Raw genomic sequence first — 27,822 nt, forward strand, 5'->3', positions numbered from 1 at the left:
CCGTTTATTCCAACTTGAAATGACCTCCCCTTTAAGAGCTGGAATAAGCTGGAGTCAAGGCTTGAAGGCTGATTGCTCAGATTGGGTGGCGCTCTGGCAATAGCGCCCCTGCAGCTCTCCACTGAGACCATCAGCGCCTCATTTACCGCCCGCTTCACTCCTGGGACCAAAACAACTCAATTTTGCAACATTTTTCAATGGATTTCGCCGGGCGCCAACTTTTCAAAAAGTTATAAGTTAGCGGCCATTTCGCGCCCACGATTTATTTCCCCACACCAACCCCCCCCGCCCCCTTGTTCAGTGGCTCTCTTGCCAATTGCAGTGCCCCCCAATGGAACCCTGTGTGAATGCTAACTCAGCTCAGATCTAACCTGGTAGTTTCATGCTTGGCTTCACCAGGGTGCTGCAATGATACTTCATACCAAATAGTGGGGAAAAAGAAAGACTTGCATTTCTATAGCACCTTTCACGACCACCGGACGTCTCAAAGTGCTTTACAGCCAATGAAGTATTTTTGAAGTGGAGTCACTGTTGTAATGTTGGAAATGCGGCAGCCAAGTTGCGCACAGCAAGCTCCCACAAACAGCAATGTGATGATGACCAGATAATCTGCTTTTTTGCGATGTTGATTGAGGGATAAATATTGGCCAGGACACCGGGGATAACTCCCCTGCTCTTTTTCGAAATAGTGCCGTGGGATCTTTTACGTCCACCTGAGAGAGCAGACGGGGCCTCGGTTTAACGTCTCATCCGAAAGACGGCACCTCCGGCAGTGCAGCACTCCCTCAGTAGTGCACTGGAGTGTCAGCCTAGATTTATGTGCTCAAGTCCCTGGAGTGGGACTTGAACCCACAGCCTTCTGACTCAGAGGCGAGTGTGGAAAGAATCGCAATACTTAAATATGGAGCAACAGGAGTGCCATTATTTGTTTATTAGTGAATAACAATGTTAGTTACAATGAGGATAATTAGTAGTCTACGACAGTACAAAACAAAACATTGCCTCTTACAAGATGTACTAAAGCGTACATATTTCCATTAATCGCATAGCAATTAAGATAACTGAAAACTTAAAAGAAAAATGAACAATACCACCTGAGACACTTTAAAATGTTATACAAACAATGGCCCACATACTGATGTGTTGAATTACTATTTACACCTCAAAATAAAGTACCCCCACTTCCTACCCAGCTAATCGCCATCTACACTGGTAAGTGTGAAATAGGAAAGAGTCAGGACTTCACTTACTGTGTTTGACACCTACAGGCAGTAGAGCATTCTAAACAAGTGGCAGCCAAGCAGGAGACCATCGGCCGTGACGAACGGGGATTCCTTTTCCCATTTGCACATGTTAATACAAAGCTACATTTAATTGCCATCCGCTAATGTGGAAACATTCAGACTAAAGTTCACCTGTAAAGAGGCAGAGATGTCCTTTCGACAAGATTTTGGAACAGGCCACATTCCTGATAAAACCCTCCTCCACATTCTTTCAAGACACCAAGAAAAAGAAAGACTTGCATTTCTATAGCGCCTTTCACGACCATCGGATGTCCCAAAGCGCTTTGCAGCCAATGAAGTGCTTTTTTTGAAGTGGAGTCACTGTTGTAATGTGGGAAACACGGCAGCCAAGTTGCGCACAGCAAGCTCCCACAAACAGCAATGTGATAAATGACCAGATAATGTTTTTTTAGTGATGTTGATTGAGGGATAAATACTGGCCCAGGACACCAGGGATAACTCCCCCTGCTCTTCCTCGAAATAGTGCCATGGGACTTTTTACGTCCACCTGATAGAGAGCGGACGGGGCCTTGGTTTAATGTCTCATCCAAAAGACGGCACCTCTGACAGTGCAGCGCTCCTCAGCACTGCACTGGAGTGGCAGCCTAGAATTTTGTGCTCAAGTCCCACTCCTTCTGACTCAGAGGCGAGAGTGCTACCCACTGAGCCACAGCTGACACTACAAGTGATCCACAATGTCTTATTCTGCTGCTAAGGCAGGGCTGTGTATAGCCGGTGGAGGGGGAAGGGGAAAAGGGGGCTTGTTCCTTTAAGGCTATAGGGCTAAAAATTGAGTAGGCGTAGCGCCCCGGAAAAATTAGTGTCCCTGTGCCGGAAATTAAGTGGTTGCGCCCCAAGAGGGAAGCGGGGCACTACTGGAGGTGCCCCGCATCCCTCTTGGGGCTCTGTGAGTCAATATTGCGGCGTTATGTGCCACAGCGCCACACGCTGCGGCACGTCGCGCCGCGGTATTGCAGGCCTTCCTCCCCTTCTTAAAGGGGAGGGGCCTTGTGCAGCACGACCTGGGGCCCAGCTGGGCCCCCGGGGATCGGGAGTGCAGGCAAAAGAGCCCGGCACTCAAGAGAAGTGCCGGGCTCTTGGAGCGCAGCTGGCACTCCGCGTGGGGGGGTGGGAGGGGGCGTTTCAGGAGGTCTAGGACAGGAGCGTAGGCAGGTGGCCAGCAACAAAAATGGCCGCCCCGCACCTCGCCTTTAAATTGCGCCTCCCCAGCCGCAGGTACGCCCCCCTGACCCCGTCGGACATAGCGTCCGGCGGTAAGTCAGGGGGCATTCCCAAAGATCGTGGCCGGGGCATGAGCGGGGCGCTGCACACACCAATGACGTCATCGCCAGCGGCGCAGCGCCGCAGCGCGCTACCGGTTAGCGCCACCACTAACCTCCCGCTGAATTTTGCGGGAGGCGTGGGCAGTGCCGCGCCCAGGCGTTAGTTGGTTTGCATCCCGTTAGCGCCCTCTTAAGGCGCTAACGGGAGGCGCAACCAACTGAATTTTTCCCCCATAAAGTCTTATTGACGAATGTAAACATCCCACTGGTCAAGTTACAGGTTAATTGCTGCTGGTGAGGGAAATTTACAAATTGGCAGGTGCTTGTAAATTTCTGGCTCCAGGTTAGAAGAAGCAGGCCTGAATTTAAAAAGAAAATACTTCTGGCGATCTAAAGTTTGACGTACACACTGGAAACCTTTGCATACACTGTCACACTGGCCACTGGGGGAAGTTTGCAGTGACTCAGGTGCGATCTGTTGTTATTTCACGGCCTTGTGGTTTATACAGAACTGTAATCATTTTTTTTAAATGAGGCATTTTCCTTCTTGCACACAATGCTATTCTTAGCCCGGTTACTGGGGTGCAGTTCCACAGGGCTGGTAGCATTCCAGTACCTCGCCCAGGTGGCTAGTCATTACATGTAAAGCTGGGGACGGCAAGATATTTGACCGTTGAGGCCATCACATCCAAGACCAATCCTGTCCTCACTCCATCGTCTGCAGATCTACACTTTCTAGCGAGGGTCGCTGCAGAACACTCGGGCGTGGTAACCTGGGCTGATTTCTCCCCTTTCCCTGGTCTGAGGTCAATTGTAGAAACCCCCTTGCTCTCCCAGATAAAAACTCTTAAAGGGCCATTGATGCAAAAAAAGAACTGGCGAGTTAATAGTTCATGCAATCTTCAGAAAAGGTTTCTTTTCAAAGACGACCTCTACAGTAACTGTGTGACAAGCAGAACGCTAGCTGCCCAGTTTCATTACCAAACTCGACACAGGGTTCCCGCTTTGGGGTCATTTTCCTTTATAACACTTACCAAAGATAAAATTCCTGAAAATTACATTACTTGCAAGCAAAAATGCCAAATATCATGTCAAAGGGAAAGGTTGGAATTGAAGTCCAATCGTACATGACCAGTAAGGCTAGTAATACAGTTCTGGCAATATGGCATTTGAATTCATGACCCCTTGGCACTAATGTAAGGTTAGATAGTTGAAGGTCTTTATATACAATAGACTTGCTTGTTACATAATAATTGGTCCAAGGAACATAAATCATTCCTCACGTGCACGCTACCACATAAGTAATTTCCTTATGGTGCAAGGGAAAACATCTAATTGTATTTAGACTCAGTAAAGCGAGTTCCTGCACATCCAGGGTCAAGCACAACAATGCTACAACTAAGAAATCACAAAACTAGTATAAATGTGTGTAATGGAGGGATGACAAAATAGTTATCCCACATAATGTCTCTCTGCTATATAGCACGTGAAGGCGACCGATCAAATGTTGCTGTTCATTTTTGTCTTAGAGATTTAGTAGACAAACCTCCTCACTTAATCATAGAATCATAGAATAGTACAGCACAGAAGGAGGCCATTCGGCCCATCGAGTCTCTATCGAAGACAAATCAGACGCAAAAATGAATCTGACAACAGTTTGTTGTCCAGCATAGAGGCAACATTTCTTGTGGCACAAACCATGACGCTCAGTGATATTGCTAAGCAATTGCAGGTTAGCGTCTTTGGAGATCTGCTTTTTAGCGATCCCACCGAGTAATATTGTGAGCAAGGTGCAGTATATAAATGATTAACGCCCCTCATTCGAAGTGCAGCAGATAATGGCTTCTCCACACCACGGGCCCCAGTAGGATTAGGCACTGTCAGTAAATACCTGCAGTGCACAGGGGGATGGATGGCTGCCATCAGAGAGGTGGTTGGTGTGAGAGCGGCAGTTCGGAATTGATAGCACATCACCGATCGGCATGCTGTCCATTCAGCAGCTGTGTGAACAGTGATAAAGATTACAGAGTGCAAGGAAGATGCTCCGTCCACTAAAGCTCACTATTGTTTCGGAGAGTGTAGAGGGGTTTAGCAATGCTGAGGCACACTGTACAACTTCTAAGTTTTGAAATCGGAGTAGGAGCCACCTTGTCCTTCACAATCTCAAGACGCTGATGGAAAGTCCTCAGCTAATTTCCTGTTACATTAAATGGAGGATCAACAACAAGAAGGTAAAATAGTCTTCAGTTCAAGCAGTTCTCCACCTCAGGTAGTCTCGGGCAATAACTCAGCAGGATTTGAGGTTTTCTTTGTTGCCAACTGTCTCGTGTTGTAGCCGCCTCACAATATTTCTACATCCGAATGTGTCAGGCACTGAAGGGCATCAATGACTAAGCTGTTCCCAGTTCCTTGAGCCAGGCTTAACGGAGTCTGAAACTTTTTGCAGCGTAAGTTATTATCCGCGCCATGAGCAAGGAGGATCTCAACACATTTCAGATGTCCACACTTTGCCGCCAAATGCAGAGGCGTCAGCCCTTCGTCATCTTTGGCGTTTATATTATCCGTGCTGCCGAGAAGCTCCCTGAGCACTTCACTGTGCCCTTTGTCTGCAGCTAGATGGAGGGCTGTCCTCTGGAGAGAACCCCCGGCCTCAACGTCGGCCCTCTCATCCACCAACATTTTCACCGTCGGCAGATGCCCACGGCCGGAGGCTAGGTGAAGAGAGGTCCAGCCTTCCCCTGTCGCTGCGTTGATGTCCCCGCCGTGCTTGACCAGGAGCCTGGAAGTGCTGGTGTGCCCGGCCTCGGCAGCCAGGTGAAGAGGCGTGTGCCGGCTCAAGCTCTTCCCATTCACGGTGGCCTTGAATTCCAAAAGGATACGAGCTGCTCTGTACTGCCCTCGCTGAGCTGCAAGATGCAGCGGGGTTCTTCCATCAGCTGTGAGCACATCCCCACTCGTCCCAGCCTGCTTGATAAGGAGCTTTGTGATGGTGTGGTGGCCTTGCCACGCAGCGAAATGTAAAGGTGTCCAGTTGTCCTTCCCTCTGGCCTGGGCGTTAACCCCCCGGCTCAGAAGAACGCGTACTACATTTTCATGGCTGTGTTGGCAAGCGACGTGCAGCGCTGTCCGGCCCTCAAAGTCCACCTCATTTGTCGAAGCATTTCTGTCCAGTAGTAGCCTTAAAAGGGTTTCTTCGCCACTCTGTGCCGCAAAGTGGAGCGGAGTCCACTGATCTTCATCCTTGGCATTTATATTTGCCTTTTTCCCCAGAAGCAGCTCTGCAATGACCTTTAGGTTCTTCTCTGTGGCCAGGTGAAGTGGCGTTGACCCTCGCTTGTTGGCTATGTTGGGGTTGGCGTTGTACAAAAGCAACAGGCGGACAGCTTCCTCGTTGCCCAGCTGGACAGCGTAGTGGAGGAGGCTCATGCCGTCCTCCAAGATCAGGTCCACATCTTGAGGCTGCAGGATTTTCATCAACTTCCCAACATCTCCTGACATGATGGCTTCATAGAGTTTCTTCTTCGGTATGTCCGAGACTGATTGCTCTGGGAGAAAAAGAAAAGCAAAGACAATCAATGCTTGTACTTCATGCAGGAAATTTTAAAAAAAGTGTACAGATAACATATCAACCATTTTAGAAGTGGAAAAAGGATTAGATAGCAAGGGGATAAATGTTCCCTTCATTGACCATGAATGGGCAGAAAAATTGAGCAATTGCCTTAAAGGCACCTACTTAGTGATACACTCTAAATACATGAGTTTTACTATTGTCCCAGAAATTCAGGTCTCCACGGGTGAGTACGCACGGGGTACTCACCCGTAAGCCCAATGGAAGTGCCGGTTTCCTGCATGCACTGCGCATGCGCGGGAAACCGGCACTTCCGTTCCCCTGAAAGAAGGGGTTCAGAGGTCGAACGCGTGCGCGGGAGAGGCAGCGCGTGCGCATCGAACGTACGTTTTTTTTGTAGGTTTTCCCGGGGGGGTAAGGCTCCAGAAGTTAGACATGTAAAAAGCAGTCGTAAGGCCTGCTTTTTACAAGGTAAATGGTGAATTAATTAAAATTAAAACATTTTTTCCACAGGTTTATTATTTTTAAATACTTTAAAGAAAGGTAAGTTTATTTTTAGCCCCGTTAGAAAATAAAATTATTATTTTCAAAAATTTAAATTACTGTTTAAAATAGTTATTTCATGTAATTTATAGTTTATTTAAAAAATGTGATTTAAAAGAAAAATTATTTGAAGATTTAATTATGTTTTGGGGCTTATAGTATTTATAAGTTTGACAGCCCTTCCTGTCAAACTTATGAATGAAGCATTCCCTGCTACCATTGGCTCTCCATGGCCCACGTGATCCCAGGGGACGCTTCGAACTAACTGCGCCCCTGGGATACGCAAGCACTGCGCGCCGGCAGTTGGAGGAGGCCCAGGATCGGAATTCCACGGGGGCCCACAGCTCAACGGCTGGCGCGCAAGGTAAGTAGATCAAAATAGATCAATGCTGCAGTTTTAACTGCATGATGTTAATAATAGCCAGAATTTGGAAAACCACAGTAACTTAGTGTTCTACACCGACAATAATTACACTTCAGAAGGTAAAAGTCCATTGGGTCACAGGGCAAGAGTTTAACGATGGAAAGATTGCTGCTATGACAGTCACCTCTGACAAACAAACAACAACAGCAACTTAAACAGGTTTGATGTTTTAGACGGCATAGTTCAAAGTGACAGACTGTTCTTACCAAAGTTACACTGAGTGTTGCCATTTGGCCTGAAGCCTCCAGTGTGAATTGTGTTAAGACCAGCGTCAAAATCCTGGAGCTTCCTCCCTAACAGCACTGCGGGAGTACCTTCACCACACGGAATGCAGCGGTTCAAGAAGGCGGCTCACCACCACCTTCTCAAGGGCAACTAGGGATGGGCAATAAATGCTGGCCTTGCCAGCGATGCCCACATCCCAAGAACTAATTAAAAAAGACAGTTGAAAGAGCCAAACTGTAGCTGTTGATACCGGTAACCATGGTTGCCAAAACAGATTGTTTGCCAAATACCAAACGTGCCCGATTGGACGGCTATGAAAACAATGAATTTCTACCCTTAGGGTTCATTCAGATTGCAGCTTAAGCACCCATGATAGCTTGGTGGGTGAATGCACCGCCGGGTGTGGTACCGAGCCACACAAAGCCGAAGGTTCCCAGTTTGATTCCTGGCCATCTTGGTTTGCGCTGAGACCATTGGGTGACACAAGTGGCTCCAAGGACGTCCAGGCTAGTGAAGGAGAGAAAAAAAACCAACAGGTAGCATTCCCACTCCTGATCACTATCTGTGACCTCCCCCATGGGGAACATGTGCGTGGACAAGATGAGTCAGCGATGATACCTCCAAATGGTCAAATTCCCTGCCAACACTCACAGCCTAGGCTCATATGGAGAATAGTGCCAGAGGGCAGCTGGCACCCTTGCAGCCAGGCCCCAGCCATGAGTCAGCACCTTCAGGGGATACAATATGACTGATGGGAACCAGTGCAATGGCAGTCCAATAGCAAAGCTGACTAAGCATCACCTCGTTGAGACGATTAATAAGCTTACCGATTCCTCCAGCTTCCTTCCCAAAAGACAACGATATGGATCCTTGGGATGAGAAGGCAGAGTCAATGGACGAGATCCCCGACAGTCTCTTTTTGCTGTCGGCCAGCTCCCCGGTCGCTGGGCATTCATTGCCGGCCGATTCAAAGCCTTGCGACAGTCCTGAGTCTAGCTGGGACAGCAGTTGGGAAAGGCTGCATTCTTCACTGTCAGAGACCCGCTTGTACTTCTGCACCGGCTGGTCAACTTCTACTGGTGGTTCCTGAGATTAGAATAAGAACGCGTGTCATTTCGTACATAGACAGGATGAAAGTCGGACAAAGAGTGCATTGACTGTGCACGGTAGCTATATTCTCTCCCTCTCTATAGCTAGCAAAACTAGGCAGGGCCGTGCTTGAATATAATTGTATGAGAATATTACTGGAAATAATGCTTGACTATTGTAGTGGAACTGTGACTGAGCTACCCTTTGCTGTTGCAAGCAGTGTACAGTAATTATGGTGTGTTGTTACACCCATTTCTTTCCTTTAGTAAGTCTTTGATTCCTCTTAACAGTAGCGGAAATGAAAGCAAAACTTTAGAACAATGTGTTTCTATTATGTATAATTGGGCAGCAGTTCGAGCAACACTGTGTACATCCTTTAGAAATCCGCTCAAGTAGGGATAGGTTTGCCCAATCTTATTTTACATAGGATCTGTAACTATCAGTCAAACAGCCTTTTTCCCCATCTCCAATATCTTTGAACTATTCTGTTTATTAGTTATAAAGAAAATGGAAAAAAACACAATTATTTTTAAGGCCCCTATGATTTATCCCACCAAACTGAGCTGATTTGAACCCAGGGTAGTGAGGTAACCACCCAATTAAGACCACTCTTAAAAAATGTGATTAGAAAGTACGCTCTCCAAAGACAATTAGCCAACAAGAAACAAGGCAAGTGTCAGATTTTAAAAAAATCATTCACCTCCATTATTCCCTCATCTAGAACATGCTTGTGCTATACGGCTTCTCCAGCGGAAGGCTGCCAGTGTAGCTGTGACGCCAGCCATTAGGAGCCAACCAGATCTCTGATTTTCGCTCTTCTCATCTGGGAACGAGGTCGGCCTCCAATCAGCACCTTCCTATGGCTGGATGTGGCAACAAAGTTTGTGGGGATATTACTCTCCCACTGCATTACAACTGCAGGTGAATTTAGAATAGGGCAAGTATGAACTATGTAGAACCAAATATCTATTATCTGTGCTCCTGTTGTCCGTCTTCCCAATTATCCCACAGAATTTTACCGGGACAAAGCCTTGTGCCACCTCACTGCACAACCTCTCCTGTGAGGCCAAGAAGAGATAAAATCCACTTTGTTATTTGTCTTGTGTTTGACTCGAGTCCAGATCTTGGGTTATTGCTAGACCATACAAGCAAGGTCTTAGGGATTCTATCATCTCCCAATTTCCATTATTTACTTGGCGGGTGTGGTAAACCACTGTTTGTATTCCACTGTGTACATGCCTGGACATGCCTCGGCTGACTCCTCCCACAAGTCCTAGTATAAAGGTGACTGCTCCCCAGCCCTTTGTATTTCTGGACCGGTCGACCACTCGAGGCAGACCTTCATTCTTTTGTTAATAAAAGCCTTTAGTTACTCTCTTAACTCTCAGTCTTTTATGAGTAATTGATAGCGCATCAGCGGGACAGCAATATTCCCCTTCATTATGGCAGATAATAGACGTTCCCCTAGACCTGAGGTGTTTTGCTCAACCCCAAAAAGTCTTTTCCCTTCAATCGATCTGATTGACCCGCTGTGCATTTCCTGTTTCTCGTTTAGGTTTTGTCAATAACTGCTGTACACAAAGATTTGGTTATTTGCCAAATACAGGAAACTTTGGTTTATCTGGAGGTTATATGTCTGGAATACTCGATCTAACGGCAAAAATCAGGAGCCGTTTTCTATATGTTTTTTTAGTTCTCGTTGCTTTTTTTTCCCCAGTCAAGCACTGCAAAGTCTGTAGCTATAGCAACAGCTTCAGCTACAGACGCTTGCAGCTGCAGCCGACTGTTTTGAAGCTGTAGGGTTTGTTGATTCACACGGAGCTTCTCAGTTCCGTATGTTTAAACATTAACTCTGGTATGTCCGGCACTTTTGATGTTACAGCACCAGCTCGGTCCTGTCAGTGCCGGATATCAGAAAGTTTCCTGTACTACATTGATGATTAAATTACAATGTTAGTAAACTTGATTGCTTCAGGAGCGGGGAAGAAAGTTCCCAATCCTGAGCATTATTTAGCAGCCCCTCCTATGAGGGTGTGTTGGGGTGAGTGCGAGTATCTCTATTTAGCAGCCCCTCCTATGAGGGTGTGTTGGAGTGAGTGCGAGTATCTCTATCTAGCAGCCCCTCCTATGAGGGTGTGTTGGGGTGAGTGTGAGTATCTCTATCTACCCTGATTGTCTAAGCTGACACATGAAGAATGGGTACCCGAGCAAGATATCAGAGGACCGCTGGCATCTATTGTACTCTGTCAGGAGGCAATAATGCCTTGAGGAAAAAGGGGAGAAAATTGGCAATGAGAGAGAATTTACAATTGATTCTGAAATTCGAATGTCTTCATCAAGCCAACCAGTCAGTCAATGATGATCTCAGGTTTTAATAAACGATGTATTTTGTCTCTGTGCAGGTTGTCTCTGTACTCCTGACTAAGCAGGAAGTAGCATTTCCCAATCTAGGTTGGTGCACTGGGAGATGCCTAGCAAGTTACGCCATCAGGTTTGGGATAAAGTCTTGGGAATGCAATCTCAGCAAGTGCTTCTATGAGCCATTCTAACTTGATTCAATTGCCCCCTTTAAAGCAGAAACACAAGCAAGTTTTACCTTTCTGTTTGCCTCATGGGTTTGGCCAGAATCCAAAGGCTGCTCTCGTGGTTTCTCTTGTGCCATTTCTTGTGGTTTGGTACTAAGTTCTTCAGTTTCTGAAGTGATTTCTTTCAAGACAAAATGACTTGTGTTATTAGTCTTCTTTGCATATTGTGCCTTTAAAATTATAACATTTATTTTAAAACATGGTTGATAGGGAGAAATCAGAGGGGAAATTCATTGGGATAGGTTGGGACAATGGGCAAGGTGAAAGTATCCCAACATACCTTTAACCTCCGAGACCAGGGCAAACTAGTGGGTTAGAAATGTCTCTTTCTCAGTACATACACACACGCACACGCATGCACAAGATGGGCCTGCCACAGCTCACTTCTTATTGGGCACAAGTGCACAAAACAAAAACATCCATAATTGGCATTAGTGAGTCTTGCTCACATAGACCAGAAGGATGGTTGGCGTCAGAAATTGAAACAAGACACTGGTGCAATAAGGAGGGGCTGATCTGAGGCTGTTCCTAAACTGGGCATCTAACATGTACCTGCTCTGGGAGTGCTGGATGTCAATTCTCAGAGCAGTAGATAGAAGAACAGTTCTACTGTCCAACATCAACATCTCTGACCTTCCAACACCCAAAGAAATAGTTTACTGGCAGGAAGGGATGGCGTGGCTGGGGGTGCAGATTATTTCCTGTAGTGCTGTTTGGCTTGTGCGTTATGTATGGCCAATGACAATACTCCTGAAATATATTTTTAGCAACAGAAGTTTTCTATAGGCATATAAATAGTAAGCATGTTGTAAGAGGAGGGGTGGGGCTGATTAGGTACCGAAATGGAAACCTACGCAGTGAGGCAGAGGGCATGGCTGAGGTTCTAAATGAGTACTTTGCATCTGTCTTTACCAAGGAAGAAGATGCCGCCAAAGTCATAGTGAAAGAGGAGGCAGTTGAGATACTGGATGGAATAAAAATTGATAAAGAGGCGGTACTAGAAAGGCTGGCTGTACTTAAAGTAAATAAGTCACCAGGACCGGATGGGATGCATCCTAGGATGCTGAGGGAAGTAAAGGTGGAAATCGCAGAGGTACTGGCCACAATCTTCCAATCTTCCTTAGATATGGGGGTGGTGCCAGAGGACTGGAGAATTGCAAATGTTACACCCTTGTTCAAAAAAGGATGTAAGGATAAACCCAGCAACCCAATCAGTTTAACCTCGGTAGTGGGGAAGGTTTTAGAAACGATAATCCAGGACAAAATTAACAGTCACTTGGACATGTGTGGATTAATTAAGGAAAGCCAGCACGGATTTGTTAAAGGCAGTAACTTGATTTGAGTTTTTTGATGAGGTAACAGAGAGGGTTGATGAGGGCAATGCGGTTGATGTGTACATGGACTTTCAAAAGGCTTTTGATAAAGTGCCACATAATAGGCTTGCTAGAATAGTTGTAGCCCATGGAATAAAGGGGACAGTGGCAGCATGGATACGAAATTAGCTAAGTGACAGGAAACCGAGAGTAGTGGTGAACGGTTGTTTTTCAGACTGGAGGAAGGTACACAGTGGTGTCCCCCAGGGGTTGGTACTAGCACCAAATTTTTCTTGATATATTTTAATGACTTGGGCTTGGGTGTACAGGGCACAATTTCAAAATTTGCAGATGACACAAAACTTGGAAGTATAGCGAACAGTGAGGAGGATAGTGATAGACTTCAAGAGGACATAGACAGGCTGGTGAAATGGGTGGACGCATGACAGATGAAATTTAATGCAGAAAAGTGTAAAGTGATACATTTTGGTAGGAAGAATGAGGAGGGGCAATATAAACTAAAGGGTACAATCCTAAAGGGGGTGCATGAACAGAGAGACCTGGGGGTATATGTGCACAAATCGGTGAAGGTGGCAGGGCAGATTGAGAAAGCAGTTAAAAAAGCATACGGGATCCTGGGCTTCATAAATAGAGGTATAGAGTGCAAAAGCAAGGAAGTTATGATGAGCCTTTATAAAACACTGGTCCGACCTCAACTGGAGTATTGTGTCCAATTCTGGGCACCGCACTTTAGGAAGGGTATGAAGGCCTTAGAGAGGGTGCAGAAAAGATTTACAAGAATGGTTCCAGGGATGAGGGACTTCAGTTACGTGGATAGACTGGAGGAGCTGGGGTTGTTCTCCTTAGAGCAGGGAAGATTGAGAGGAGGTTTGATAGAGGTGTTCAAAAACATGAGGGGTCTGGACAGAGTAGATAGAGAGAAACTGTTCCCATTGGCGGAAGGGTCGAGAACCAGAGGACACAGATTTAAGGTTATTGGCAGAAGAACCAAAGGTGACATGAGGAAAAACTTTTTTATGCAGTGAGTGGTTAGGATCAGGAATGCTATGCTTGAAAGGGTGATGGAGGTAGACTCAATCATAGCTTTCAAAAGGGAATTGGATAAGTACCTGAAGGAAAAAAATTGCAGGGCTACGGGGAAAGGGCGGGGGAGAGCTGGCACAGGCTCAATGGACCGAATGGCCTCCTTCTGTGCTGTAACCATTCTATGATTTATTCTATGATTCTATGTTTTACCTTGAAATGTCGGGCGGTCACTGGGGGCCTCCTTCCAGCATCGTTGCATTAGTTTCAGTAAACTCTTGCACGCTGGTGGCCTCGATTTTGGAATCGCTGATAACTCAGGACGAAGACCGCTGACTACTTTGACCATAATGTGCAGAATATTTGTTTCAGCTGAAAATTGAAAAGCAACGTAGTACGTCAGTACAGTTAGTAATGGCAATCTATCACATCTCAAAGTATTTCATATTTGAAGCACAGTAACGGTTATGGAGAGAACCAGGAGCCATTCTACATCTGATCGCACTAACAGCAAATGAGACAATTGACCAGCATTTTCCGGGGCATCAGTGGAGGGTGGAATCCTGGCCAGGACATTGGAAAAACTCCCTGCTCTTCTTCTGCTAGTTCCAACAAGGCAACACCCTCAGTACTGCACTAGAACAGCAGCCCAGGTTGTAAGTACTAATCCCTGACATGGGGTTTGAACACACTGCCTTTTGATCTGGAGGCAAGAGTGCTAACAACTGGGCCAAACAGATATAATTAAAAACGTCAGAATGCCTGGGAACGCATGAAGGCTACTGCCATCATGTCCCCCACCGGAGACTTGAGCACAAAAATCTAGGCTGACACTCCAGTGCAGTGCTGAGGGAGCGCTGCTCTGAAAAAGGTCGAGGTCAATCTGCCAGTAGGGTTCAACACCAAGCTAGCATTTTGAAAGTATAAAGGTTGTCGGAGATATTTAAGAATTCCACAGGTGTTAAGTCCTGGAAAAAATGAATTCAAGTAGGATGAGTCCTGGTTCCAACAGAGAGAGGAAGAGAGTGTAGGATAGCACGTTTACAGAATGTGAGTGTGTGAGAGAGAGAGGGAGAGAGTGTCAGAGAGAGAGACAGAGTGTGAGAGTGTGAGAGAAAGAGAGTGTGGGATAGCACGTTTACAGAATGTGAGTGTGTGAGAGAGAGAGGGAGAGAGAGGGAGAGTTAGTGAGAGAGCGAGAGAGCGTAGGATAGCACATCTACAGATTACAACGTGTGAAGAAAGGTCAGTGCGTGTGCGTGTGAGGTTAGAGCGTGTGCGTGTGACCAACTGAGAGAGATAGAGAGGGTGAGGGAGTGTGAGTTAGTGTGTGAGTGAGAAAGTATGTGTGAGTGACAGAAAGAGAGTGTGCAAGAGTGAGTGAGTGTACTAGGAGTGAGTGAAGGGTCACCCATCAGACAACAATCTTTTTCTAAGCTGTCCAGGTGTGCTAAACAGTGTTAGAAGAATCTTCCAGATATGGAAACAATATTCAAATTTTGGATAGACTTAGGCATTGTAGTTAGGAGCTATTGAGGGAAAAATAAATATTTGGTACAAAGAAGAAACTAGAGTTTTTGCTGGTTTTTGGCCCTTTAGTAATAGAGGAGATATGAGAATTCCATTTTAGATAAAAGAAGATTGTGAGGCTAAGAATGTCAATTGATGAGGAAGTAAGGGTGGATTTGACAAGGGCATGAGGTGGGAGCTGTTGGCAGGACTTGCGAGAGACAGGACTTTGTAGAGTTGAAAGAAGGAATATTTCTATAACTTTTTTTGAAAGGCATGAGGAATTAAGGAATTTACAACACAGAACCGGCCATTTGGCCGAACTGCTTGGTATTGGTGTTTAGCCTTCACACGAGCAGTTGTCCTAATCCCACGTGCCTGCTTTGTTCTCGTATCCCTTTATTCCCAGAAGATCAAGATGTAGTGATTCAGGAAAATTGTACAGTAGTGTAGGGTTCTTTAGTGTTGGACTAGCAACTCGGGTTGTGGGAAGTTGTGAAAGTCAATAAAGTTGATAATTTATGAGATGGCAAAGAACAAAATTGACCATGAAAATTGGTGAATTGTCATTAAAGCCCAACCGTTAGGAAATCTGGCACTCCTCCCCGCTCTGGCCTATATGTGACTCCAATCCCACACCATGTGGTTGATGCTTAATGGCCTTTCAAGTGGGCTAGCAAGCTACTGCGTTGTAAAAACAATTGCTACCAAGAACAAGGCCACCATCACCTTCTCAGGAAGACTAGATAGGAATGATTGCCCACATTCCAATAGTAAGAAAAGTATCGGGATTGTAAGAGGAATGAAGGTTGTGTGCGCTCAGAAGACAGTTGGCAAAGGTAGAGTGGAAACCGCAGCAAAAGACCGAATACAGAGCGGAGAAGCTTATTGTTATGAAGGAGGAAACGAAACAGGAGTCAGAACAGAATCTCTTTCAGAGTTAATGGAAAGAAAGGAGGCGTCATCAGACACAGCACAGATCCCAGATAATGAGAAAGAACCTTTCCACTCAAAGATGGCAATCTGTCTTTTACATAAACAACATGGTTTATTTCATTGAAATTTATGTTTTTTTAAAAACAGGATGTGCCCGCATCACTGGAGCAAGGCTCTTTCAAGCTCAGGTACATCTGTGGAAAAAGGGAAGCTCTCGCGGAACGTACCTGCAAAAGGCTTCTTCTGTGTTAAAATCCCCCAGATGACGATTGAAAAGCTGCAAGAAGAAAAGAAACAATTGGAGAGCCGTTTGAAATATCTTTAAGAGAACTGTCAAAGAAGAATTTGGCACCGAGCAAAGCTACAAGTGGAGATTAACTTCCTCTCTTTTGAACAGAGCAGGGGGAATAGCAACACTTCCTGCTAGCTGCACCAGCACTTCTGATATCTTATCAGAAAATCTTCCCAAGCATCAGTGCTCAGGGGGCTAAATTCGGTTGATTTGCACCTCCCGTTAGTGCCCTAAGAGGGCAAATCAACTAGCGCCTGGGCGCAACGCCACTAACACCTCCCGCGAAATTCAGCGGGAGGTTAGCAGCGGCGATGACATCATCGCCGTGAGCAGTGCCCCGCTCGCGCCCCGGCTGTAATATTGGGTGGTGCCCCCCTGACTTACCGCCGGATGCTATGTCCGCTGGGGTCAAGGGGGCCTACCTGCTGCCGAGCTGGCGCTAGTTAAAGGGAGGAGGCGGGCGGCCATTTTTGTTGACCACCTGCCCGCGTTGCTGCCCCCCGGCCCCCGTGAAGCCCCCCCGCGGGGTGCCAGCTGTTCTCCTCTTGAGTGCCGGGCTCGTTTGCCGGCACTCCTGATCCCTGGTGGCCCAGCTGGGCACCGGGTCGTGCTGTGCCAGGCCCCTCCCCTTTAATAAGGGGAGGAAGGCCTGCAGTACCGTGGCGCAACGTGGCTCGCAGCGCCCCAAGAGGGATGCGGGGCGCTTCCAGTGGCGCCCCTCCTCCCTCTCGGGGCGCTACCTGGGAAAATCGGCCGCGGGGGCGCTAACTTTATCGGAGCGCCGGCAAAGGCAGTGCCCCAAGGGGGGCGTTACCCAATTTTTACCCCACAGTTTTTAATTTCCACTGGTCTAACAAGACAGCTGCTGGAAACAAGGGCAGTTACTTAATAAAATTGACCCCGTTGTTAGCTGAGAAAACCGCCCCCAACCCCGGCCAGGGAATTTGTGCTGAGATTTGCTAAGGACCATTCCAGACCGCTGGAAACAGTTAGGATCTTTTTAGATAATCTTCTGTTGGTAGAGGACCTGTACAGGATAGCACTGTGGAAAAGCCACATGTGCTTGACTCACCTACAGCCAGAACAAAATGATGGCCCTAACACAAAGTGCCAGCACTGCCAGCCATCTTTTTCCACCTGCGGCAATTTCTGTGTGACCAGTTATTACACCAGCCTTCATTAAGGGTGAAGGGGAAAGTGTCTCACCTGTATACGTCATGCTTAATGTCAGAGTTCCTCTTCTGCCGTAAACGTTCTGGAGGCAGGTATGCGATTGTACCACAGAAACCGTCCATACTGATGTCTTGCGTGTTAGACAATCCATTCCACCTCGCCAACCCAAAGTCTGAGATCTATGCAGAGAAAAGGTTCAATGTACAACATCACAAACCACTTACAGATTTCATGAAAGCTGAATAAAAGTACTTGGCATTCCTACAGCAGCAAGCTCAGGTCAACTTTTCCATAATCAATATTAAACGGAGAGTATTATATAATTATCATCATTAACCCTTTCTCACAGCTGAGCGGGTGAGAAGATTGGCTCATTCTCTCGACTGTTTTACTGCCATCTGCTCTTTATTCTGTTTCCCCTCAGGAATTTTTTTAAAAATTCTTTTGATGGGAAATTGAAAGGCTCTACAAAACATTTTCAAGTGGCAATGCTGGTGGTTGGTGCTTCAACACATTATGCCACAGAATTCGAGGACTCAGATGGGACTAGAGAGGCTGGGATTGTTCGCCTGAGAGCAGAGAAACTTAAGGGGAGATTTAATGGAGGTGTTCAAAATTCTGAGGGGTTTTGATCGAGTAAATAAGGAGGAACTGTTTCCACTGGTAACCAAAGGACACAGATTTAAGATAATTAGCAAAAGAACCAGTGGGGAGATGAGGAGAATTCTTTTTACGCAGCGAGTTGTTATGATCTGGAATGCACTGCCTGAAAGGGTGGTGGAAGCAGATTCAATAGTAACTTTCAAATACATAATTGGATATGTACTTGAAGAGGAAAATTTTGTATGGGGAAAGAGCAGGGGGAGTGAGACTAATTGGATAACTCCTTCAAAGAGCCGGCACAGGCACGATGGGCCGAATGGCCTCCTTCTTGTGCTATATAATTCAAACCAACGATTTCTCACAGAGCATTTTCTCAATCTCAGCTTTATCACTGGGGAAAGCACTGAGCAGAGACCAGGCCACTGGAGAGGGAATCTCGTACACCAACCAGTTAGAGACCACAATCACATTGAGCAGATAGATGGCTGCCTCCAGTTGTCTGTGGAATGATGTATGGCATTGGATTACACAGCGGGAGGAGGGAGAATGGGATTGGATAACACAGCAGGAGGAGGGAGAATGGGATTGGATAACACAGCAGGAGGAGGGAGAATGGGATTGGATTACACAGCGGGAGGAGGGAGAATGGGATTGGATAACACAGCGGGAGGAGGGAGAATGGGATTGGATAACACAGCGGGAGGAGGGAGAATGGGATTGGATTACACAGCGGGAGGAGGTAGAATGGGATTGGATAACACAGCGGGAGGGGGGAGAATGGGATTGGATTACACAGCGGGAGGAGGGAGAATGGGATTGGATTACACAGCAGGAGGAGGGAGAATGGGATTGGATAACAGCGGGAGGAGGGAGAATGGAATTGGATAACACAGCAGGAGGAGGGAGAATGGGATTGGATTGCACAGCGGGAGGAGGGAGAATGGGATTGGGTAACACAGCGGGAGGAGGGAGAATGGGATTGGATTACACAGCGGGAGGAGGGAGAATGGGATTGGATTACATAGTGGGAGGAGGGAGAATGGGATTGGATAACACAGCGGGAGGAGGGAGAGTGGGATTGGATAACACAGCGGGAGGAGGGAGAGTGGGATTGGATAACACAGCGGGAGGAGGGCGAATGGGATTGGATAACACAGTGAGAGACAGGAGAATGGGATTGGATAACACAGCAGGAGGAGGGAGAGTGGGATTGGATAACACAGCGGGAGGAGGGAGAATGGGATTGGATAACACAGTGGGAGGTGGGAGAATGTGATTAGGTTACGTGGCAGGAGCAGGGAGAATGAAGAAAATCAAAAGCTATACAAAAGCAGAAAAGAGGACTATTCTGTTCGGGTTTCGGCACTTACCTTGACATGATGGTGTGCGTCCAGCAGTATGTTTGCAGGCTTCAGATCCAGGTGCAGTAGGGGCGGGGACATGCAGTGAAGAAAATTCATGCCCACCGCCGTCTCGTGGATGATACGGAAACGTAGTTCCCATGGTAACAGTTCTGAGGCCAGCAGTTTTTCCAGAGAACCGGTCTCCATGTACTCCATGACCAGTCCCACTGGATCCTTGCAGATCCCATACACTGGGAGTATGTAACGGAATTTTGCCATTTCCATCTTCTTGGCTTCTTCCAGCAGCTCTGCATTCTCTCTGCAAAACAAAAGAAGAAAACAATCTATGATTCCGATCTGCTGTTTTGAGTAGCACATGGAAGAGACGTGATAGAAAACATGGTGACCTTAGCAACCAGGCACCTGTTTTGGACCAAGAAATGAACTTCAAAGCCATTGAAGGAAGTTCAAGAACAGGCTACAAAGGACTCATTGGGTATGGCGGAAATATTAAATGAGTACTTTGCATCAGTCTTCACCCTTGAAGATGATGCTCAACTATTAGAATTTAATACAAAAGCAAAATACCGCAGATGCTGGAAATCTGAAATAAAAACAGAAAATGCTGGAAATACTCAGCAGGTCAGGCAGCATCTGTGGAGAGAGAAAGAGTTAATGTTCTGACGAAGGGTCATCGACCTGAAACGTTGACTCTGTTTCTCTCTCCACAGCTCCTGCCTGACCTGCTGAGTATTTCCAGCATTTTCTGTTTTTATTTCAGATTTCCAGCATCCGCGTTATTTAGCTTTCATAAAAAGGTCATGTCTTACAAATCTAATTTGTAAGTTACAAAGTTGGTGGATGAGGGAAGTCCAGTAAACATTGTCTACTTAGACTTCCAAAAAGCTTTTGATAAGGTACTGAACAAGAGGCTTCTCTGTAAGATTGAAGCCTTTGGTATTAGTGGTAATATATTGAGCTGGATTGAGAACTGGCTGGCAGGACGTAGGCAAAAAGTAGTTCTAGATGGATTTGGATCTGTTTGGAGACCGGTCACCAGTGGTGGCCCACAGGGATCAGTGTTGGGACCGTTGCTCTTTACTATTTTTATTAATGAATCTGGATGTAGGTGTTGGGGGGGGGGGGACGATCTGCAAATTTGCAGATGATACCAAGATCTGTGCGAGTGTCAGGACTGTAGATGATGCTCGTCTGCTTCAGGCAGATCTTAATGTGTTGGGAGATTGGGCTCATGACTGGAAAATGATGTATAACGTAGATAAGTGCAGTGTTATGCATGTGGGCAGGGCAAATGTTCAACATTCATACACCCTTCAGGGAAAAGCATTAAAGAAATAGAAAGAGCTTTGGGCATTCTAGTGCATACATCCTTAAAGATACATGAGCAATGCCGTGAATTGATAGCTAGAGAAAATAGGGCGGTGAGGTGTAGCCATAGGACAATTAAGTATAAGACGAGGCATACTGTTTTGTCCTTGTACAAGACCTTAGTCAGGCCGCACTTGGAATACTGGGTCCAGTTTTGGTCGTCTCACATGGTGGGTGATATTGAGGCTTTGGAAAGAGTGCAGAGGAGGAGCCACTAGACTAATTCCCAGTCTAAAGCATCTCAGTTATCAAGATAGGCTAAAAGAGTTGGGACTCTACACTTTAGAGAAGTGTAGAAGGGAATAGATTGTGTTCCAGTTGACAGTTTGTTCCTCTTAAATAGGTTGGGGAGGACCGGGGGTCACAAATTTAAGTTGTGTAAGGCCGGATCTCGGTTAGATGTCAGGAGGCGGTTCTTTTCCCCGAGAATAGTGGGCCTCTGGAACAGGCTGCTGTCTCGTGCGGTTGAGGCTGATTCGCTGAATTCCTTCAAGCGAGAGCTGGACCTGTTTCTGGCTGGGGCGGAGATCACCTCTTACAGAAGGTGGGTACTGCAGGGAATTATCAGGGCCAGAGCGATCTCCTGGATTAGTTTTCATTGCCTACATGGGTCAGAGGGGAATTTCCCAGATTTTTTTCCCCAAATTGGCCTTTAATCTTTTTTTTGCCTCTCCCAGGTACTTACGTGTCGGGTGGGGTGGAGTGTATATGTTGTGATACACAAGGCATTGCAATTGTGTGGTACAGGCTCGATGGACCAGAGGGGCTTTACCTGTCCATCATTGTTTGTATGTACAAAACCAGATAGAAATCGATGCAAACTGGTTTACTTTGGGTTGTACTTTTCCCAATTTACCTGGTTTTGGTTCATTTGGAATTAGATGCAAATAATTCAACCAAGTTGTAGCCGAGACAGTAAATATCAACAGGGTATTCCACAGGATATATTACCCTTGAGGAGTGTTGCAGCGCAGATTCACCAGAATGATACTGGGGCAAAAAGGGTTAAATTATGAGGGCAGGTTGCATAAACTAGGCTTGTATTCCCTCGTGTATAGAAGATTAAGGGATAATCTAATTGAGGTGTTTAAGATGATTGAAGGAGTTGATAGGGTAGATAAGAGAGAAACTATTTCATCTGGTGAGGAAGTCCAGAACAAGGGGGGCATAATCTTAAAATTAGAGCCAGACCATTCAGGGGCGATGTCAGGAAGCACTTCTTCACACAAAGGGTAGTGGAAATCTGGAACTCTCTCAAATAGCTGTTGAGGCTGGGGGTCAATTGAAAATTTCAAAACAGAGATTGATAGATTTTTGTTAGGTAAGGGTATTAAGAGATATGGAACGAAGGTGGGAAAATGGAGGGAAGATACAGATCAGCCATGATCCAATTGAATGACGGAGCAGGTTCGAGGGGCTGAATGGCCTCCTCCTGTTCCTAAGTGGGGCTCCACAGCAAAGTCTACTCCCGCCCCACCTCATGTTCACACTTTCCAGCAGCGGTCACTGGAGAGAGAATATGTGCGGGAGTTGATTACCCCCATGTCCTGAATGGATTTGCTGAGGCTAGTTGTAGTGCCCCACTCCCCCAGCCCCACACTAAATGAACTAATACAGGCTAGGCCGAGGATTGAACCGGACCTTTTTTTTAATATTCGTTCATGGGATGTGGGCGTCGCTGGCAAGGTTGGCATTTATTGCCCATTCCTAATTGCCCTTGAGAAGGTGGTGGTGAGCTGCCTTCTTGAACCGCAGAGGGCAGTTAAGGGTCAACCACATTGCTGTGGGTCTGGAGTCACATATAGGCCAGACCGGATAAGGACGGCAGATTTCCTTCCCTGAAGGACATTAGTGAACCAGTGGGTTTTTACGACAATTCGGTAGTTTCATGGTCACCATTACTGATACTAGTTTTTAATTCCAGATTTATTTAATTAACTGAATTTAATTTCCCCAGTGGCAGGATTTGAACTCACACCACTTGGATCATTAGTCTAGGCCTCTGGATTACTAGTCCAGTAACATAACCACTATGCTACCGTACTTTGGCTGGTGTGAAAAAAATTCTGCTATAGTAAACATAACTAATGGTTTACTGGGTAAAGTACCGCTCCGTTTAGAACTGAGCCACGCTGAGCAGAAAGTTCCACATTCTATCCTCGGTAAGTGTGGGAGCATCGACTGGAATGCCACAATTGGCTCCTTTACCTCTGATTTGGGGGGGGGGGGGGGCGGTGGGGAAATGAAAGGGAAAGCCACCAAGATCCTGGTCACTATCTGGCCGCCCCTACTGCAAAGTGCCTGTCTGGACTTTGGGTACGGTCAAAATTGGACTCTACCGCAACGCTCCTCACACGGATTCTGCTGACACTACCAGTCTAGGACCGTACCTGAAGATGCTTACTTGGGTAAGAGGTCACAGAATGGCCGGCACCCATGAAATGGTCATCCAAAGAGTTGACCCGTTGGGTCAAAAGTAATTTGTGCAAGCACGGAATTGCATAACTCTTGTTTATAAAGACTCTGATCTTCACAACATACCTTCACACATGAATGACACCTTGGAGATAAACTAAAAAGCAAGAACTGTGTCTATAGTAGAGATAATACAGAGACTGTCTGGAGCCAGAGGAAGGGAAGTCAAATCTCCAAGAGAAATATTGCCACATTAAACAAAAACAAACATTCATAACAACTGCAACTCAGCACTCTGGGCAAAAATGAGTCCAATAAATTAATCTCATCATCATCAGGTGTGTCAGTACAGAAATCTGTGCGCCTTTGGCATCTTGTACTCAAACCTGTTCTGTGGGATTGGCAGGGCTATTCATTTCAGGAAATAATGGGAATAATGTTGCAGTCATTCCCTTGCAACATTAACGGTGTTGCTTGCTGTAATGCGGGTAGCTTTTAACCATGAATGCGCCATTTATTGCTAATAAGGGGATGCAAGTGCCTTGTTTTGCACACAAATAATATACTGACAAAGAATGATCACAACAACATTTATGATGCGCTCTTTTGAAACAGTTCAAAAATCTGCAACTGCAAAAAATAAGGATCCCAATGTCGTCCCCATTCTCAACATCCCAACATGTCAAACCTCAAACAAAGGTAAAGCTCAGAGACTTTTCCTCCCCCTTTTAAAGGCATGTGAGTTAAACTCCAGCATGTTAAGCCAATTTTATGGAGCATACAGTTCAACTCTGCTGCAATCTACAGGTGACAAGTCCATAGTCCCAATCACCATCACGTTCCAAAGAGAACGGGACCATCTATGTCCAACCGCATCTTAGCTTTTTCACCTAGCACAGCCTTTGCCTCCATTTTTTCAGCTGGCAGCTGTTGATGATTCTGCCATTCCCATTTACACCTCTTCTACACCATCTTTTGTTTCTTTACTTATCCCATTACCATCCCCTTATGCCTTGCACCATCATCCCTTTTGTCATTTAATCACTCCTGCCTTCCACCCTGTCACAGACCTTCCTTTTTTTTCTAACATTTTTCCAGTTCTGATGAAAGGTCATCGACCTGAAACGTTAACTCTGTTTCTCTCGCCACAGATGCTGCCGGACCCGCTGAGTATTTCCAGCATTTGCTGTTTTAATTTCAGAGTTCCAGCATCCCCGGTATTTTGCTTTTGTAATAGTCATTCCACCTGTGGGACCTGGGTTCATATCCAGACCAGAATGGTGGAATAAAGGTTTCTTGACTGCTGGTGGCAAGGGTCCTGTGTGAAATGAGATCGGGCAGTTTCGGTCCATGTGGGCACCTCAGAACAAACGGACCCTCGTCTTCCACTAAATTAGCAGACTCAAATCAGAAAGGCCACAGGTTGACTGGTGTAGTAATAGAGAGAAATGTCATACAGGTGCCCTTCTGAAGGTTGGGCTAAAGAGCATAGTTTGGGCAGAGTTGAGGGAGCTTTACTCTCTATCTAACCTGACCTCGGAGTTTATGATGCTGACACAGGATATCCGACATTGAAAGCTTCCCATGGTCCAGCACCGACATGCCTTACCTGGATGAGCATAACATTTACAGGAGAACAAAAAGAATATAAACTATTGCTGGATTTTAATTCAACCCAAACTGGATCAAGAAGCCAAAAGCTCTTTTCTCTTATGGCTGTAAGGGACCTACTAGGGATAATGACTTTGAAGTCATCTCACCACAATTCCTGCTGGACCCAGGCTCCCAGCCAACGCTGCATAATACAGGTACACTATCCCTCATCTGAAAGCCTTGGGACCAGCTGAATTTCGGTTTTCGGAATTTTTCGGATTTCAGAAGGTATTTTATAAGACTGGGAAATTTGTCGGGGGTGGGGGTCAGCAGGGGGTGGGGGTCGGCGGGGGGTGGGGGTCGGCGGGGGGTCGGGGGTGGGGTCGGCGGGGGGTCGGGGGTCGGCAGTGGGGGTCGGGGTGGGGGTCGTGGGGGGGTCGGCGGGGGGGGTCGGGGGTCGGGGGGGAGAAAAGAATATCGGGCGGGCTGCGGTTCGGGTCGGGGGGGTCGGGTCGGGTGGGAGGGGGGAGAAAAGAATATCGGACGGGTCGGGTCGGGTGGGGGGTGGAGAAAAGAATATCGGACGGGCCGTTGTATTGTTGGGTTCACTCTCCCGGTATCTCCTTCACACTGCCCGGCTCGGCCTGCAATCTCCTACCCAGGAGGGAACTCTGTGACCCTCTGCCCTGCTCAGCGTAAGTCGTGCGCCACTCTGGTCATGTCGTGCGCATGACTTACGCTGAACGAAAAAACTTTCGGTTTTTAGAGGTGTTCGGAAGTTCGGATAAGGGATAGTCTACCTGTATAGCACAAATTGGCTGCAGATTAGTGATCACGTTCAGAGAGGCCACAAGAATGACTGCTGAGGGAAATGGAAATGTCACATTGGGAGCTAGTCTTCCGAGGCTAAAGCTAAGGAACGTTACAACATCACTGTAGAGGGAACTATCACAGAGTGCAACAAGTTCTACTTCCCCATGGGTACTTTACATTGAAAGTGCTTTAACCTCCTACTTTGTGCGTCCCCTACCCCACCACCACACAAAGCAGTGGTTTCCTTTAAGGCTGAATATCAAGGAACATCACAGACAAAATGTACATATACCTCACATAAACGTTTACTTCCTACACATGACTTCCACTAATGGCCTATTTGATAAACGGACTGCCTTGTGTGAAATTGAGGCATATCAACCAGGCAGATGCTAGGACATATCCCTGTTTCTGTGTTTAGTTAGCACATCTCGCCTGAATCTGCCACTCGCCCCAGCACCCTTGGGCTAGGGAGCCATAAATAAGCCAGGCTTCCTGCTCCTGAAAGTTAACCTTCGACTTCAGCTGGAAAGCCCACATCTTATACCCCATGACTTGTACCTCAGATTTTAGACAAAGATGGACATTTCTGTGAACATTCGAGTCTTTCAGTTGTCAGAGAGTGAATGCTGAATCCTCCCAAGAAAAATGTCCTTTTATGTTCACACAATATCCCGGCTCCTTTTATTCAGAGGCCAACTTAATTTTCCATCTTCTTTTAAGAAGGCATATCCAGTTTAGTGCTCATATTACACACCACTTCCCATAACCTGCTCTCATCAAACCACAGTCAGCACCTGATTTTCAATAGGCATTTTCCCAGAGAGCAGAGTGACAATCTCGGTCTTTTCCCGTTGCCAGATTATGTAATTTATTGGCTTGTTGACAGCACACAATTATTATCAGTGTTTAAACACTGTGCGCACAATCATTAACTTACCAAGACCCAGTTGTGAAGAGGACTAGTTTACTATTGTAAGCTATAATTTTCCGACCATTTAATGAATTGTATTGCTCATGGTCTTTAACTTTTTCTCATTTGCATGTGGCGGGCAGGGAAGAGATGTCCAGCAGAGGAGGGAAGTTCAGGTCAGGGCGGTGTGATGGCAATAGGCCTTGCTGCCTGATTTGCTCTGTTGTGCCACTCAATTTTGGGATGGGATAATGGAAGAAAAGCTAGGCCTCACATTTGAAAAATAGGCAGCCTGACTGCCAGCACCTATAGAACCCTACACCGGCAGGAGTCAACACTTCAGTACAGAGGGGAGAAAATTGAAAAGATGATTTGGTCATCTAGGAACAGCCCTACAAAAGCAACGTATCGTGTGCTGTTTTTTCTTGGTCAACACTTTTGAATCACACTAAACAGCGACCTAACATGATAGGAATGTCATGGGGACATCATCCCCTCCAAGTCACACACCAACCTGACTTGGACATATATCACCATTCCTTCATCGTTGCTGGGTCACAATCCTGGAAATTCCCATTCATGGAGCACCGGGACTGCTGCGATCCAAGGAGAAGGCCCACCAGCATCTTCTCAGGACAACTAGTGACGGACAACGTGAGCTGCTTCTGCCCCAACCCACACAGGACAGGTTAAAGCAGCCATGGAGAATGCTTACTTTGCAATAGTGAAAGAAAGTTGCAATCCTGCTCTGTATCTGACAAGCCCTTCATGCCCCATTTTAAATTCGGAGGCAATGCTGTGCTATATACATATAGGGCATCACACGTGCCTCAAGAGGTGATTGCGTTCCCTGCTTCTGGGAGCAGAATACCTTAACCACCTAATGTAAATGCCATTAGAACCCAGTATTGTAAATCAGAATTCTCTGGCCCTGATGGACCAGTATGTGATTTTCACACTGATGGACCTCCCGTCCCTCCCTTCACCAATAGCAGGGGAACTTTGTAATCCCACGGCACTTTTCAAAGAAGAGCAGGGGAGTTATCGCCGGTGTCCTGGCCAGAATGATAAAAGCTGAAAATCGTGACTTTAGACCGCACGTGCAGTCGTTCCAGTAATACTGACGGATGAATGGCCTTCCTCAACTTTATCTAACTTGTGACGACAGAGTGCATCACCTACGTGGATAGTCATAGAACATGGCGTGACTCGTGTTATTGAATGACACGGAGCTATTTTTAAATTTTGGTGGGCATGGTGGGTTTCAACTTTTGGATAGCAGCAACTTGATTGGCCCAGTGCCACCTTGCTTCTGGAAGCGCACTTGCTTGGCTGGGGTCTAACAACTTTGACATTGACAATTTTCCACTGCTCCTCTCCGGAGACAGCAACCTCCATGTGTAGCCCCGCCATGGCCCGCCCAACACCCCCGCCTTTTAGATTTCAGCCAGCTGCCATTCATGTTGGGTACCACGGTGCAGTACAC

The 27,822-nt window shown here is 46.5% G+C and overlaps 1 protein-coding gene across 1 annotated transcript in view; it reads right to left on the reverse strand.

Moving 5' to 3' along the window:
* Positions 1–916: 916 nt before the first annotated feature.
* The window catches only part of ripk4 (receptor-interacting serine-threonine kinase 4), a 61,576-nt gene continuing 34,670 nt past the window's right edge, over positions 917–27,822 (reverse strand). The window contains exons 2-8 of the mRNA XM_086007214.1: positions 19,241–19,532; positions 17,301–17,446; positions 16,030–16,079; positions 13,571–13,729; positions 11,012–11,121; positions 8,154–8,412; positions 917–6,111 (exon numbers count right to left, since the gene is read on the reverse strand). Of these exons, the coding sequence (XP_085863340.1) occupies positions 4,907–6,111; positions 8,154–8,412; positions 11,012–11,121; positions 13,571–13,729; positions 16,030–16,079; positions 17,301–17,446; positions 19,241–19,532 (2,221 nt within the window). The 3' untranslated portion in view covers positions 917–4,906. The remainder of the gene's footprint in view (positions 6,112–8,153; positions 8,413–11,011; positions 11,122–13,570; positions 13,730–16,029; positions 16,080–17,300; positions 17,447–19,240; positions 19,533–27,822) is intronic.

This window comes from Somniosus microcephalus, chromosome 14 (assembly GCF_052327205.1).
Source record: "Somniosus microcephalus isolate GS21.2 chromosome 14, FLI_Smic_1.0, whole genome shotgun sequence".
Lineage (NCBI taxonomy): Eukaryota > Metazoa > Chordata > Chondrichthyes > Squaliformes > Somniosidae > Somniosus > Somniosus microcephalus.